The 13,760-nt window shown below is 40.4% G+C and overlaps 1 protein-coding gene across 2 annotated transcripts in view; it reads right to left on the reverse strand.

The window, feature by feature from the left end:
- Positions 1 to 6,085: 6,085 nt before the first annotated feature.
- UBE2O (ubiquitin conjugating enzyme E2 O) overlaps positions 6,086 to 13,760 on the reverse strand; it is a 145,893-nt gene continuing 138,218 nt past the window's right edge. For both annotated transcript variants that reach the window (XM_033961072.1, XM_033961073.1), the window contains 2 exons: positions 12,046 to 12,103; positions 6,086 to 10,180 (listed from right to left, as the gene is read on the reverse strand). In XM_033961072.1, the coding sequence (XP_033816963.1) occupies positions 9,420 to 10,180; positions 12,046 to 12,103 (819 nt within the window). In that variant the 3' untranslated portion in view covers positions 6,086 to 9,419. The remainder of the gene's footprint in view (positions 10,181 to 12,045; positions 12,104 to 13,760) is intronic.

Raw genomic sequence — 13,760 nt, forward strand, 5'->3', positions numbered from 1 at the left:
ATAGTTACAGCAGGAAAAATTCAAACCATGCACATTATGGCATAACATGCTACTTACGTCAACACAATACACATTAAAATCTTAGACTTGAGGTGCCACTAGCCTGTCTTTTTTGCCACACCAGATTAACATTACATAGTTTAAACATCTTGGTCTTGAATAAGCTTTACAATGTATCTGTAGAGACTCAAAGACACTTAATTTTCTGTACCTGGAACTTAAGACCTATATGGTCAACCTAGTCTTCCCAATAAGGCAGCCAGAGTTTTGCTTTGTTTTATATAGCTATGTCTTGTACTTTCTGTAGCTGATACATCTTGATTGAAGGGATTTGGATTTGGAATTCTCTAATGACTGGGATGATTGAAAGAACCTGCCTTAGAAAAAACCTCTATGGTACTCACTTGCTTTTTAAAAATATATATGTGATATAAAGTGGTTTTTCAGAACAAATAGTACCACCAATATATGGAGTGATTATGAAAGAGCAAGAAATCTAACATATAGATGCCTCCATAGATACTACCAAGCCCAGAGATACCAGCCTGTAAATATGCAAGTCAGCGTGTCCATAAAATATTTACATGTACCAGTGTCCTCAAATGTTACAGCCACATAGTTCAAATACACTTGAACAGGTTAATAAATAAAAAAAACCCTTTAAGTAGTTTCACCAATCAAACAAACACTTATTAATACTACTTCATTCATTTAACTTCTCTAGATATATTCTTAAATATCTCAGTTTTCTTCTGAGACCTCAGCTATGCTACCCTTATTGGCTCCAAATTTCATTGCTGGTAGCGATTTAAACATCAGATTGTCACCGGTCTCGCAGTTAAATCCTGCTTTAGTGATTGTCCACTGATAGCCTATAGAAGAGGTAAAACTATTGGGGAATAAATATTTTATATCAAAAGACATGATCAGGTAAAACATGTTGATTGAGATGCGACACAAAGCTTATGGAAATTGCCACTGACTTTGGAGGGGCCAGTATAGGTTGATTATAGGACAAAGATCCAAGTGTGAGCAAAGACTATCACATCTTGCATTAGCAAGAATGTTAATTGCCTGTACAAGCTGGTGTATGTAGGAAGTAGTAGTTGCCCCATCCGCTTGCGTTTAAATGAACATAAATTAAGAATTGTTACAACAAACACACAGGCACCATTAGTTCAAAACTGGATGGAGAAAGGCCTTAATATCCGATATCCAGTGAAGAATTATTAACCAGGTTTTAGCAGGGAAGGTGGCAATTATGAAAATTTATTAAAATTACAAAAGATTATTAAACACAGTTAGTCCACATGGGCTGAACACTGAAACTGAATGGTCATTGGTTTAAGACGGATTCTCTGTGATAGGTTGTTAAGATAATCAGCCGATTTTAAAAATAATATTTAAAGTCAGTCAAAAGAACATAAGAATAGCCTTAATGGGTCAGATTACCCAGTAGCCTATCCAGGTCACTAGTACCTGGCAAAAACCCAAATAGTAGCAACATTCCATGCTCAATAACAGACTATGGACTTCTCCTCCAGGAAATTGTCCAAACCTTTCTTAAAACCAACTACGTTAATCGTTTTACCACAACCTCAAGCAATGCGTTCCAGAGCTTAACTATTCTCAGAGTGAAAAAATTTCCTCCTATTAGGTTTTAAAAGTATTTCCCAACTTCGAGTGTCCCCCTAGTCTTTGTAATTTTTGACGGAGTAAAAAAAATTGATCCATTTGTACCCGTCCTATACTCAGGATTTTGTAGACCTCACATCATCTCTCTCCTCAACCATCTCTTTTCCAAGCTGAAGAGCCCTAACCTTGTTAGTCTTTCATTATACAAGAGGAGTTACATCCCTTTTATTGCCTTGGTCACTCTTCTTTGAACCTTTTATATATATATATCTTTCTTGAGATAAGGCGACCAAAATTGAACACAATATTTCAGGTGAGGTCACACCATGGAGTGGATACAGAGGTATTATATAACATTCTTAGTCTTGTTAACCATCCCTTTTTTAAAAACATAATTCCTAGTCATCTTGGGCAGAAATCACCAAGGTGGATCCTAGCATCTGGTAACTATAATTTGGGTTATTCTTCCCAATGTACATCACTTTACATTTGTCCACACTAAACTTTGCCTGCCATTTAGACGCCCAGTCTTCCAATTTCCTCAGATCTGCCTGCAATTTTTCACATCTGCATGCATTTTTAAAAAATAACTGTCAACTGCAAATTTAATCATCTCACTCATTGTTCCAATTTCAAGATCATTTATAAATAAGTTAAATGGCACCAGTCCCAGTACAGATCCCTGTGGCACTCCACTATTTACCCTCCTCTATTGAGAAAAATGGTCATTTAACCCTACCCTTCGTTTTCTATCCGATAACCAATTCCTAATCCACAACTGAACTTTGCCTCCTATTCCATGACTCTAATTTTCTCAGGAGCCTCTCATGAGGAACTTTGTCAAAAGCTTTCTGAACATCTAGATACACTATCAACATCTAGATACACTAGATACAGCTCACCTTTATCCACAAGTTTATTCACACCTTCAAACGAAATCCATTAAATTGGTGAAGCAAGATCTCACTCAGCTGAACCCATGTTGACTCTGTCCCATTAAATCATGTGTAACACAATTTTATTTTTTTATAATTGTTTCCACTATTTTGCCTAACCATCTGTAATTTCCTGGATCTCTTCTGGAACCTTTTTTTTTTTTTGAAGATGGAAAACGGCACTATGAAGAAGTATTTAAAGAATTATTTTGGGTGGAAACTTCTCTTTAGAATGTTATATGAAGAGAGATTTTCTTAAGGAAACTAGAACACTTTTGTTTGTTATTTTAGGAGCTAAACCTTGAAATAGTGTTTTACGCAAAATCTGAGTCATGTCAGTTGCTGAATCCCTGTATTGACGTTTTCTACTGTATGAATTGAAGAAACTGTGAGATCAGTGATAATCTGGATAATCTGATGTTTCAATCTCTACCGGCAATGAAATTTGGAGCTGATAAGAATGGTATTGCTGAGGTCTCTGAAGAAAACCGAGTGTTCAAATACAATGCAAGAATACACAATGTTTTCTAGGTGTAATAAATCAAACACACTGTCACTTATCTGGAAAAGCCAATGTGTAAAGTCCAACTGAGTACCCTGTTTCAGTATCTCTTTTTCAGGGACCCACACCATCAGTATACCAAAAAAGCACACTAGTACCATTTTAAACAGGGTACTTGCACATCATCATGCTCCCAATATGGAGTAATTACAATGAATGGGAAGCACAAAAGCCTTCCAGAAACTGCTACCTATCACTTGATTTACAAAATATGCACATGGTCCAGGCCTGTAGTAAACTGGATTCATCATTCTGTTTTAAAGGTGAGAAGGAAACTTCATTTTTTGATACTTAGTTGTAGGTCAGTTGGCTAAAGTAAAATGCTATTACTGCTACCTTCTCAGATGGCAGTCATGTTTTGATATACAGAGGACAATTGTACAAGGAAATACCAAGTGCAAGCCTGTTTTCAGGCATCTGTTTTAAGTCAAATTTATAAAGAATTTTATAAAAGACAAACTGGTACATATTAGTCTATGTGGCAGAATTTTCACCTACATTGCAGGAACATACATTTGTACTCAAGTTTCTTTATTTTTTATATACTGTTTATCATACAAGTATCTAAACGGTTAACAATAAAATAGAATATAAAAATTAAAATTTAAAAAAAAAAGGCTAAACTAAAAGGAGGGAAGCACTTACGCATTGACGTACATGATACGAAAGGGAAACAACGGGGATGTAACAATCTGAACCTAGTAGGCACATAGATAACTAATGTATTTTCATCTACGTGCTAACTTGCAAACTCAACTCTGGCTCTGCCCAAACTCCATCCTTGTCCATGCCCACTACCAAAAGTAGGCACCATCACATCCACTGCATGTACTTTATACTGGGTCAAAATTTTATGAGTCCACGCAGATAGAGACGACTTTAGAAAATGACCCTCAACCTATAGAAGAGTTCTCCCTGAAAATTTCCAGGCAAAAAAAAATGGTCTTTGATTTATTATATCTATCAGTGTCTCGGTCACAAGCTCTTTGATGTTACATATCTTGACTAGAATGTTAGAGCCAAAACGCAGGTGCTATCCATCCCCTATCTGTAGAAAACTGTACAGTTGACTCCACTTAAGTGCACGTCGATTAAGCGACGCTTCGGTTATCCGCACCCTCCAACCATGGTCCCGTTTTTTTTTTTTTTTTTACATTAAAGTCAATGGACGTAAACTCCAGATATTTGCAATTTGGATAAGCACACAATCAGCTTATGCGTACTGATGTCAGAGGTCCAACCTCTATTCTTTCACGTTACGTTCACTCTGGTTAAATGCAATCATATTCTGACTGGGAATGGCTAGGCTTCACACAGCAGCTTAAGCACTGCGACACTCAAGCTGTAGGGCATAGCTTTCCTGTACTTTAGGCTCCAGTAGCCCACGTGCCACATTTAAACTGAGCCGGCTTAGCTACAGCCTCCCCCTCCCCCCATTCCTATTAAGTGCACGTGGCGACCCGGTCCAAGGGGCGTGCACTTAAGCGGAGTCGACTGTACAGTGCTATATACACTATAGAAATGAGAGGTCTGCTGCATCCCACCCTTCCCCCCCATTCTTACAGGTTTCTTTCATTTTTGACCCTGTGAGGATAGATTACTGTGCTCAGAGGCCCTTTACTCTAATAGAGCACACAACTACTATATCTGAATGTTACAGGTGCAGAGAAAATCGTTCAAGATTTTATAGACAAAAAGTAAATGAACCTTGAATTTGGGGGAAGGAGGTAGGTGGGTAACAGAAGGGCTGGAGTGAAAGGTCTGCCAACTGGAAAGTGGTAAAACGTAAGCACTGGCTCATGGAGACCAGACTGTTCTAAGTTTTGGAGTTTGAAGCTTGGGCACAAGAAAAGGTAGTCTTCTGTAAAATGTATGCTGGAAAGCGTTGGATTACCTGAGACATGATCTAGGTAGAACAAAAAGAGACCTCCAAACAGATTGAAGGACAAAAACCCTTCAAGATGCTTAACGTTTTATTTGCCTCTGCTCCAGGCCCAATACTTCTACTCACCTTTTTACTTCTTGATCACACAGTCTCCTATCATTCTCTTACTCACTCTTGTAAAAAAGACAAACAGGTTGTGAATGAATAAATCAGACCGGCCTTAGTACTGAATGTGTTTCACTAGAAATAGAAACTTGTTTCTTCAGGAAGTACACTTCCCCCTCCCTATTTCGCGGTTTCGATTATCTGTGATTTTTTTTTTTTTTTTTTTGGGGGGGGGGGGGGGTAGGGAAAAAAAGCATAATTTAGGGCCTTCCCGCCTCCCTACAGGACTTAAAATGTCCAGTAGCGCTATAGATTACTCCTTACCTGGTGGTCTAACAGGCTTTCGGGGAAGGAGCAATCGTCCTACTCTCCTGCCCCATGTAGATCGCCAGTAGGAAATGGCTGCCATGAGCTCCCGTTGTAGTCTCGAGACACACGGGAACTCACGGCAGTCATTGCCTATTGGCGATCTGCACAGGGCAGGAGTGTAGGAAGTTCGCTCCTGCCCTGAAAGCCCACTAGACCACCAGGTAAGGTTGGGATGCCGGGGGGGGGGAAGGGGGGAAAGCGGGAAAGCGGGATGGAGGCAGGGGTGGGTCAGAACCGGACAAGAAGTTATTTGCAGTTTTTCACACTTCGCGGTCCAGCTCTGCCCCTATCCCCTGCGAATACCGAGGGAGAAGTGTAAAAACATACCAAAAGTGTAATGCAACAGCTGTCATAACAAAACCACCTCACTATTTTATATTTTATCATCAAAATGGCTAGTAATGTCACCAATGACATTTATGTCCCCTCATTTTAAGACTGTTGAAACAGCAGCTTGATTTCATCCCATTGCTTTTCATAAACTGCAAAATTTGTCATGCAACAAATACTTGATGGCAGGTCCCCTGTCCTGGAAAAGAATGAAAGCCTAGCTCAGCAAGTTCTTTGGTGTACACACAGATTTCACACTATCCATGCCGTATACAGAGGTAACTTTAATGATAACATCTCCTCACTCTTTCACATCAGCCAAACAAAACACGCTTGTAAAAACAAAAGCAATTTATACATATGTTGTAAAGAACCAAGCATTCAGCATGTTACAGTACATAGCTAAGCAAGATTCAATTAACTCCAGTCCCCAGAATTAAATACTGTACAGTAATTTAGACTACAGACTGTAGAATTCTTTAAATAGTTACTTAAAAACAGTTGCAGGCTAGTTCTCACTTTAATTTACACCATACAGTCATTTAGCCAATTTTAAGGCTAATGTAGATCATGCTTTGGCCATTTTGATTTTTTTGCCTGTTACTAACATTATAACCCTTAAATTATTACATAGTACACACACATAACAAAGCTGCGTACTGTGCTCAACAGCCCTGACACCACTTTGTTTCACATTAAAAAAAAAAAAAAATCTTAGAAAAAAATGTGTAAACTTCTGTGCTCATTGGAGAGCAGGGATGGTAGAGAAGGGCAGGGGGAATGAGATGTGGGGTACAGAAAATCATGCACTGGATGGAGTACAGATTGGTGCATTCTCACCAGGAGACAGATGCTACCATTGTATAGTCTTCAAGGAATTACAATCCCAAAGTGATTTATTAAACAGGAGATGATCTGTGAAAGGGTTTGGTAAAGTGACTACTTTAGAGACTTAAATACACAACATGCAAAGTCTGACAGGATCCCAAAAAAAGAGATAAAGAGGCAGCAGACTGGAAACTGTCTATACCACTGGTGTCATATAGGCATTTCAGACCATATGAAGACTTCCATCTGACATTTTAGTGTGAATTCAGTAAATAGAAGCTAGTTCTTAACACACAATATTGACTTGAGTTCACGGTCTTACCACATTTTGTTATATAGCAGCCTAGAAGAGCCTGATGCCATATAATCAATTCTGTAATAAGCAACCTAAAACCAGGTATAGAATGATGAATCTCAAACCTACAAGAACAGGTCTGACTCTTGCAGAACCCACAATTTTTGGAGTTCAACTGATCCTCTGTGTTAAAATGTTTCCTTTCTGTATTTAACCATGGTAAGGTTAATCTGGAATTATAATGTTCAGCTCTGCATATTTTGGTGTTTAAGAAGTTTCTTGAATCCGCACTTTCTCCACGTCAGGAGTTAGAAAAAGAATGCAGTGCTCTCGATATCAAGTTATTGGTGACCTAGTAAGGCTAAAAGTCGATGTCCTATTACCAATCTTGATTGACCTTATTGCAGTCTCTCCCCTCCCCCCACCATCACTGGCCCTGGACACCACCATGCTCTTTCCATATTAAATTCCTACTATTAGCTCTAATTCTTACTGTGACCAGCACAGCATTATCACCTGTCAAGCTACAGCAGATGCTCGTTCCTTTTTAAAGCTCTAAAACATTAGAAGCTCCAAGTCTTCCAGATACAGTGCTCAGACATCAAAAACAATGGAATGATGTAAACCACTTAGTATGTCATCTCAACCTGGAGTCCTCCAAAGTAGAAGACTGTGTGCTTAGCTATTTTGACCAGAACTTAGTTAAATCCATGATTTGCTATTTACTTGCTTTGAGTTAGCAGACATGGTGAAAACATTACATTTTATAATCTTACTTAATCTTAAAAATCTTAACCTCCCTGCAGGTAAGCTTTGTCATCGCAGTAAGCAATAAGGTAGGAAAACGCTACCTCTAAACAAACACATTCCTGCCACAACAATAGAACAAACCAAAACCTGTAATACATCTTAGAGAGATCTGGCATGTAGAAAAGGCAGCTCTGAAAATTGTTAAGATGGGAAAGCCTGTTTTATACTGCAAATCACTGCTGCTGAAGGAGGGAGAAGCAGGGATATTCCAAGGAAAGGTCATTGGTTCCCCTTACCACTAACAACTGATAGAGACATAAGTCACAACTGGCAAAATGTTTAAACTGATACCAGTTAGCCTGTAGGCATGGGTATGATCATGTGTCAGACTAAGATAACATGGCAACATCTTAGCCTGAAATCTGTTCATTTTACTACACAGGGTGCTCAAAGACAGTAGGTAGTTGTTGGAAGGAACTCAACACACCATTTATTGCCTCTTAAAGAATTGTTTAACAAATGAACATGGTGAGTGCAAGATCAATCCTACCCCAACTACACAAAGCAAAGGTTTTTTTAATCCTTTAAAAGATATCAAATGCATCCTAAGTGCAGAGCTCCCCTATCTGCAATAGATCACTGGTAACAACACATCCAGAGCAATGAAAGCAACAGAGTGATTATGCCAACATAAAACAGATAAATAGACAAGAAATTGCTTAAAAAATATTGTTCCATTTCTAAACAGGAGTCTATGCCAGCAAGGAGTTTAAAAAATTCATGATGTGAATGAAGTACTAAAGTTAAATTCATCAGCATAATGTATTCAGGCTACTGATCAGAAACTCTTCTCCAGGTTTTTCTCTATCACCCATTTTTTCTATGGGCCACAAAATCATGCAAAAACAACAACACAGTACTCCAATATGTTTTGTTTGTGGTTAGATGCATGATCAGGGAAACCAAATCAGGAAAGCAGCCGATGTGACTCACAGTACACAAATATTCAGTATCAAGTGTTTATGGTTCAGACCCCCCCCAACAAATTCCACCACCAACTTAGAAATCTTGATTTTTGTGTGCATCAAAATCAACCCCAATCTACCAGGAAACAAAACACTAGGGACATGAGTGGTTTTATTTATGTAAGTTTTCAGGCACAGGACTGGTATTCTTACTCTTAGGTAAACGTACCAAATCCTCTTCCTTAAGAGAATCAGAGCGCCAGACTTCCCAAGAGAGACAATGCAGCTGAATCCAAGCCCCTCTTCCCACTAAATAAGGGAATGGAAGACTCTTCATGACCACACTGTTGGGTCTAATTATCAAAGCATATATCCTGGATGACACAAGCCGGGGAGAGTCAGTGGAGAGGCTTCAAGCTTCCATTAACCCTTCACAGTCCTTTCTGCATACAAGAAATCAGTTTACAGACTACCTTCCCCTTCATCCCTGCCCTCCAAGTGCAAAACCTGTTGATTTAATATTTCATTTCATTCTCACACTTAAGCAGCAGAAATGAAAAGTTTCCCCACCCCCCAATTTCTGTAAACAACTTCCTGACCTGATGATGAAGAGTGAGGCAATGATGTGATTATTTGAGCCTGGATAACCAAGAAATCAAGGCATACAACATCAAGGAGAAGGAGAAATGGAAGAGCGAAGGTGCAGCTTCCTTTTCCAGCTATTTGCTGCTCTAAAGTCAATGCTCCAACATTTCTCTCTTTATTTGTCCTCTCTGCGCTCTGGGATGTTGGCCTTGATCAAGGCAGCCTTATACTGCTGAAGGACCCCCTGGATGCTCTTAATGAACCCCTTGGATAGTGGGAAGAGAGGGAAGCCAATATCGGGGTAACCGCTCTTCTCAGGTAGGAAGCTGCGGTAGCTCTTTCTCCTTTTCTTTGGCTTGACACTAGGTTGCAATGTCGATTCTTGGGTTGCTCTAGACTCATCTATTGCCAGAGTTACTGTCTTGCCCTGCCCTGTGCTCTCAGAGTCTGAATACTGATGGGTGTCGCCGACAGCTTGGATTGAAACGCCACACCCAGAATCATCTAACTCCTTCCTGTCCAATGCTGAGTCCAAACATTCAATTTTCCCTCTCTCTGCATCCTTCTTCAAAGCATTACTGTATTCTTCTGGGACTAAGACATTTGTCGCGTTGTCACTCTGAATACAGCAAGCAAACAGGCTGGAAACAGAGTCTGTTCTGCTTTTTGTGTGCTCATGGTTCCTCTCTATTAGCTCACTGGTTTCTAGCCAATAATTTATCCGGTTGATGAGCCGCCAGCCACAGCCATGAAAATGTTCTTGGATCTCCTCTTGAAAGACCTCTACTGGTCGAAGCAGAAGCTGCGTCATGGATTGCACTACACGGATCAACGCCATCTCGTTGTAGCAGCGGCTGTTCTCATACCCTTCCTGTAGACCCCGGTCACTGTCGAAGCCTGCTTCATTATAATAAGGCTCATTGACGAGGATAAGTCCTGCATGAGGGGAGGGGGGAAAGTGAGGGTCAAATTATTTTACATATATGAACAAGACGTGTAAAGGAAGGAGGATACCTATTAGAAAGAGAAGTGGGCTGTACACTGCCAGTGGAGGGAGAACATACAAGATCAGAAAGATGCATGGAGCAGCTAAGAGGACATATTTGGTGCAGCACAGGGTGTTACAGGTCAAGGTTTATGAACAGTTTAGCACAAACCGAACTTCTATATTCTATGTTGATTGATCATTTAGATCAGTGTTCTTCAACCGCCGGTCTGCAGACTGGTGTAGGTCCGCAAAAATTTCCTGCCAGTCCGTGCAGGGTCGGCATATCCCTCGGGCCCGAGGAGATCAGGGGGGCCTGATGAGCTGGGTACCCACGTGTCTCCCTCCCTCCTGTGCAGCAGCTGACGTTTTGCTTTCCTCTCCCCTTCCTCCCCCCCCCACTCTCAAATAGCAGTGGCTCTCTTTCCAACCACCAGACTAAAAGTGGTTTCCTCCCCTCTCAGCAGCTCTCAGTATACTAAACTTGCCTGCAGCAGTACCAGTAATGTCAGAACAGTGATTCACTTAGGCATCCTTGGGGCTTTTGCCAAGTCGCGGCCCGCCTCTGATAATGCAACTTCCTCTTTCCTTAGAGGCAGGCGCGACCCATCAAAGGACCTAAGGCTGCCTAAGTGAACCATTGTGCTGACCCTACTGACACTGCTGCAGGCAAGTTAAAATACTGAGCTACTGCTAGTCCTGGTAAGGGAAGGTGCTGTTGCCACTGGTTGGAGGTGGAAAGGGGAGCTGTTGCTGGTAGGGTGAAAGGGGAAAGACAGCTAGAGCTGGTTGGGGGGAAGGGGGCATTGCTTCTACTGGTCAGGGGAGTTGCCACACTGGACTGGAAATGGAGGATAGTGAAGGGGGAGCTGCTGCTGGACAGAGGAAAAGAAAGGGAGAGCTGCTACTGGACCTGGAGGGAGGGAGCAGGAAAGATGCTGCTGGACTGTGGGGAGAGTAGTGGAGAAGGGGGCAGAGAGAGTGACTTGGGTGAACGGGGGAAAGTGGACTCAGGGAGGGAGAGATGCTAACAGGGGAAGAGCAAGGAAGGCATATAAGCCATAGGGTGGGGGTCCTGGGCTCCGAGCAGAAAAGAATAGAGAGATGATGCCCAGAGAAGAGATGTTGTGCATGGAGAACAGGGACAAACACAGAGGGGGAATGCTGGATTGAGAAGGGATGGGGACACACAAGGGCAATACTGATTCACAGGGCTACAAAGGGACAAAGACACAGAGGGTAATGGTTTTTATTTCAGTTTTAGTACGAGTTTGCTGGTCCACAAAATAATTTTTTTATTTCCACCGGTCCATAGGTGTAAAAAGGTTGGAGAACACTGATTTAGATAGGTTTTTGCACTGCAAGCTACACTACACTGAAAAAAGCCAGACCTAATCAAAATGTTGCTCTACTTGATGTTAAAGTACCTAATACATAGATCTCTGAATTAGAGAATGATATAGGGACAAATTATTTCCTGTCCCGTCCCCACAAATTCTTTTCCTGCCCCTGTGCCATTCCTGCAAGCTCTGTCCTCATCTGCACAAGCATCAAATGCTTTAAAATCATGTGTTTGAGGCTTGTGCGGTTAAGGCAGATCTTACAGGAATGGGGCAGAGACAGGGACAGCAACAAAGCTCACAGGGATGGGACAGAGAAACTGAGTTCCTGTGGGGACAAATTTATCCCTGTGGCATTCCCTACTCTGAAACACAATGGATTGAACCTGATCTTCTGTCCCTTTAAAGACTAATATTTATCTAGTTGGCCTTAATCTTTAGTCAGCAAGGGATGATTCCCCTCCCCATACCCTCACCTTGGATAGAGATTAGTACTTGAAGAAGACTGGATTTGCTAGTCCACCTCTCAGTGCCCTGGAAAACATAAGAAAAAGATTTAACTTAAGTGACTTAACTATATGAGTAAACAAACATGCACTAGTAAAAGGAAGTAAAAAACCTAGTGCCTCCTTTAGAGATGTTGTCCAACCAAATTCTAAGCAGTTATGATTAGATGGGCAGTCCTGATGTGGAGGTTGCTTTCCTTCAATCATATTCACCATCGTCCCTCTTAGGAATATTTAGTTTCCCTGCACTTCAATACACCTAATATTAACCGCATGAATATATCTGCACCACCTCTGGCCTTTCTATCCTCATTCATTTAAAAACTTCCATGAAGTTCAAGTAGGAAAAAGGCGACTTGAGAAACTATTTTCAGGGTTGAAAGTCAGCTTTTCCTGCTGAAGGAAGTATCTTCAGCAGGAGACTAGCTAACCTATGGAAGAGGTTAAACTAGAATCTTTGGAGGTTAGGCGATCAAAGCTCTCAAGTAAGAGAAACATTAAATGCCTCTATAGCAGGGTTGTCAAAGTCCCTCCTCGAGGGCCGCAATCCAGTCAGATTTTCAGGATTTCCCCAATGAATATGCATGAGATCTATTTGCATGCACTGCTTTCATTGTATGCTAATAGATCTCATGCTCTCATGCATATTTATTGGGGAAATCCTGAAAACCTGACTGGATTGCAGCCCTCGAGGAGGGACTTTGACATCACAAACCCTCTTTATTAAAAAAGGAAATGCTAAAAATATTTTCACACTTTTTTTTATTTTTATTATATACCTCCAGTGGTCATCATGATTTTTGGCACCAAAATTGAATTTTAAATATGTTAAAATTGAGGCACACAAAGTTTAGATTATTTTTATATTTATAGTTTATTTAACCCCTGGGTACCTGTTTAAAAATCACATTTTTTACCTTTAATGTTCAGATGCCTTTAAATTTTAGCATTTAATTGGATCATTTTTACAGCTTTTCTACAGTGTTTAGATATATGGAGGTCTGTAGACACATCTGAGCACCGTTTTGGACTATACCTTTCCTTGTTTCAGTTTTTAATCTGTTTTTCCAATTTGATATGATTAATTTTTACTTTCCTTTTGTTTTCTTTATGTACATTTTTGGTGCAAGTGACAAGAGTGTTTCCTACTGTTACTATTACTCAATGTAATTTAAAGATTTTTTTTGTATGAATTAAGCTGCCCTAGTATGGACATATGCAATTGAAAGGATCATGTATAGCAGATTTAACAGTTCTATTAAATATGCTTTTTTTCCCTCTTAAATCTGTACTATTAGGTTCTGTCAATTTGGAAACAATATTAATCTAGCCTGCTTTAAACCAATTTTTTTCTTAATGCACACATCAGTAATATGTTTATGACTGCTCTACTGCAAAGGTCTGTACTAGACGATCCTTACAATAGCAGCCCTATATTGAACTGGAAAAGCTGCGAGAAGGTTTAAACCATAATACTCAAATTCCCAAACTGCAAAACTGTATCAGAAATCAAAAACTGAATGACCTCAAACAAACTACAACTGAACTCCCCTGGATACATAGGAACTGCACCTACACTTGCCCTTCGCTTTACTGGGGATCCACCATCCCGATAGCCAAAGACCAGGTATGCAGTCTGGGAATAATACTTGACTTTGGTCTATCACTAACAGCTCATGTTTCCC

This window comes from Geotrypetes seraphini, chromosome 10 (assembly GCF_902459505.1).
Source record: "Geotrypetes seraphini chromosome 10, aGeoSer1.1, whole genome shotgun sequence".
Taxonomy (NCBI): domain Eukaryota; kingdom Metazoa; phylum Chordata; class Amphibia; order Gymnophiona; family Dermophiidae; genus Geotrypetes; species Geotrypetes seraphini.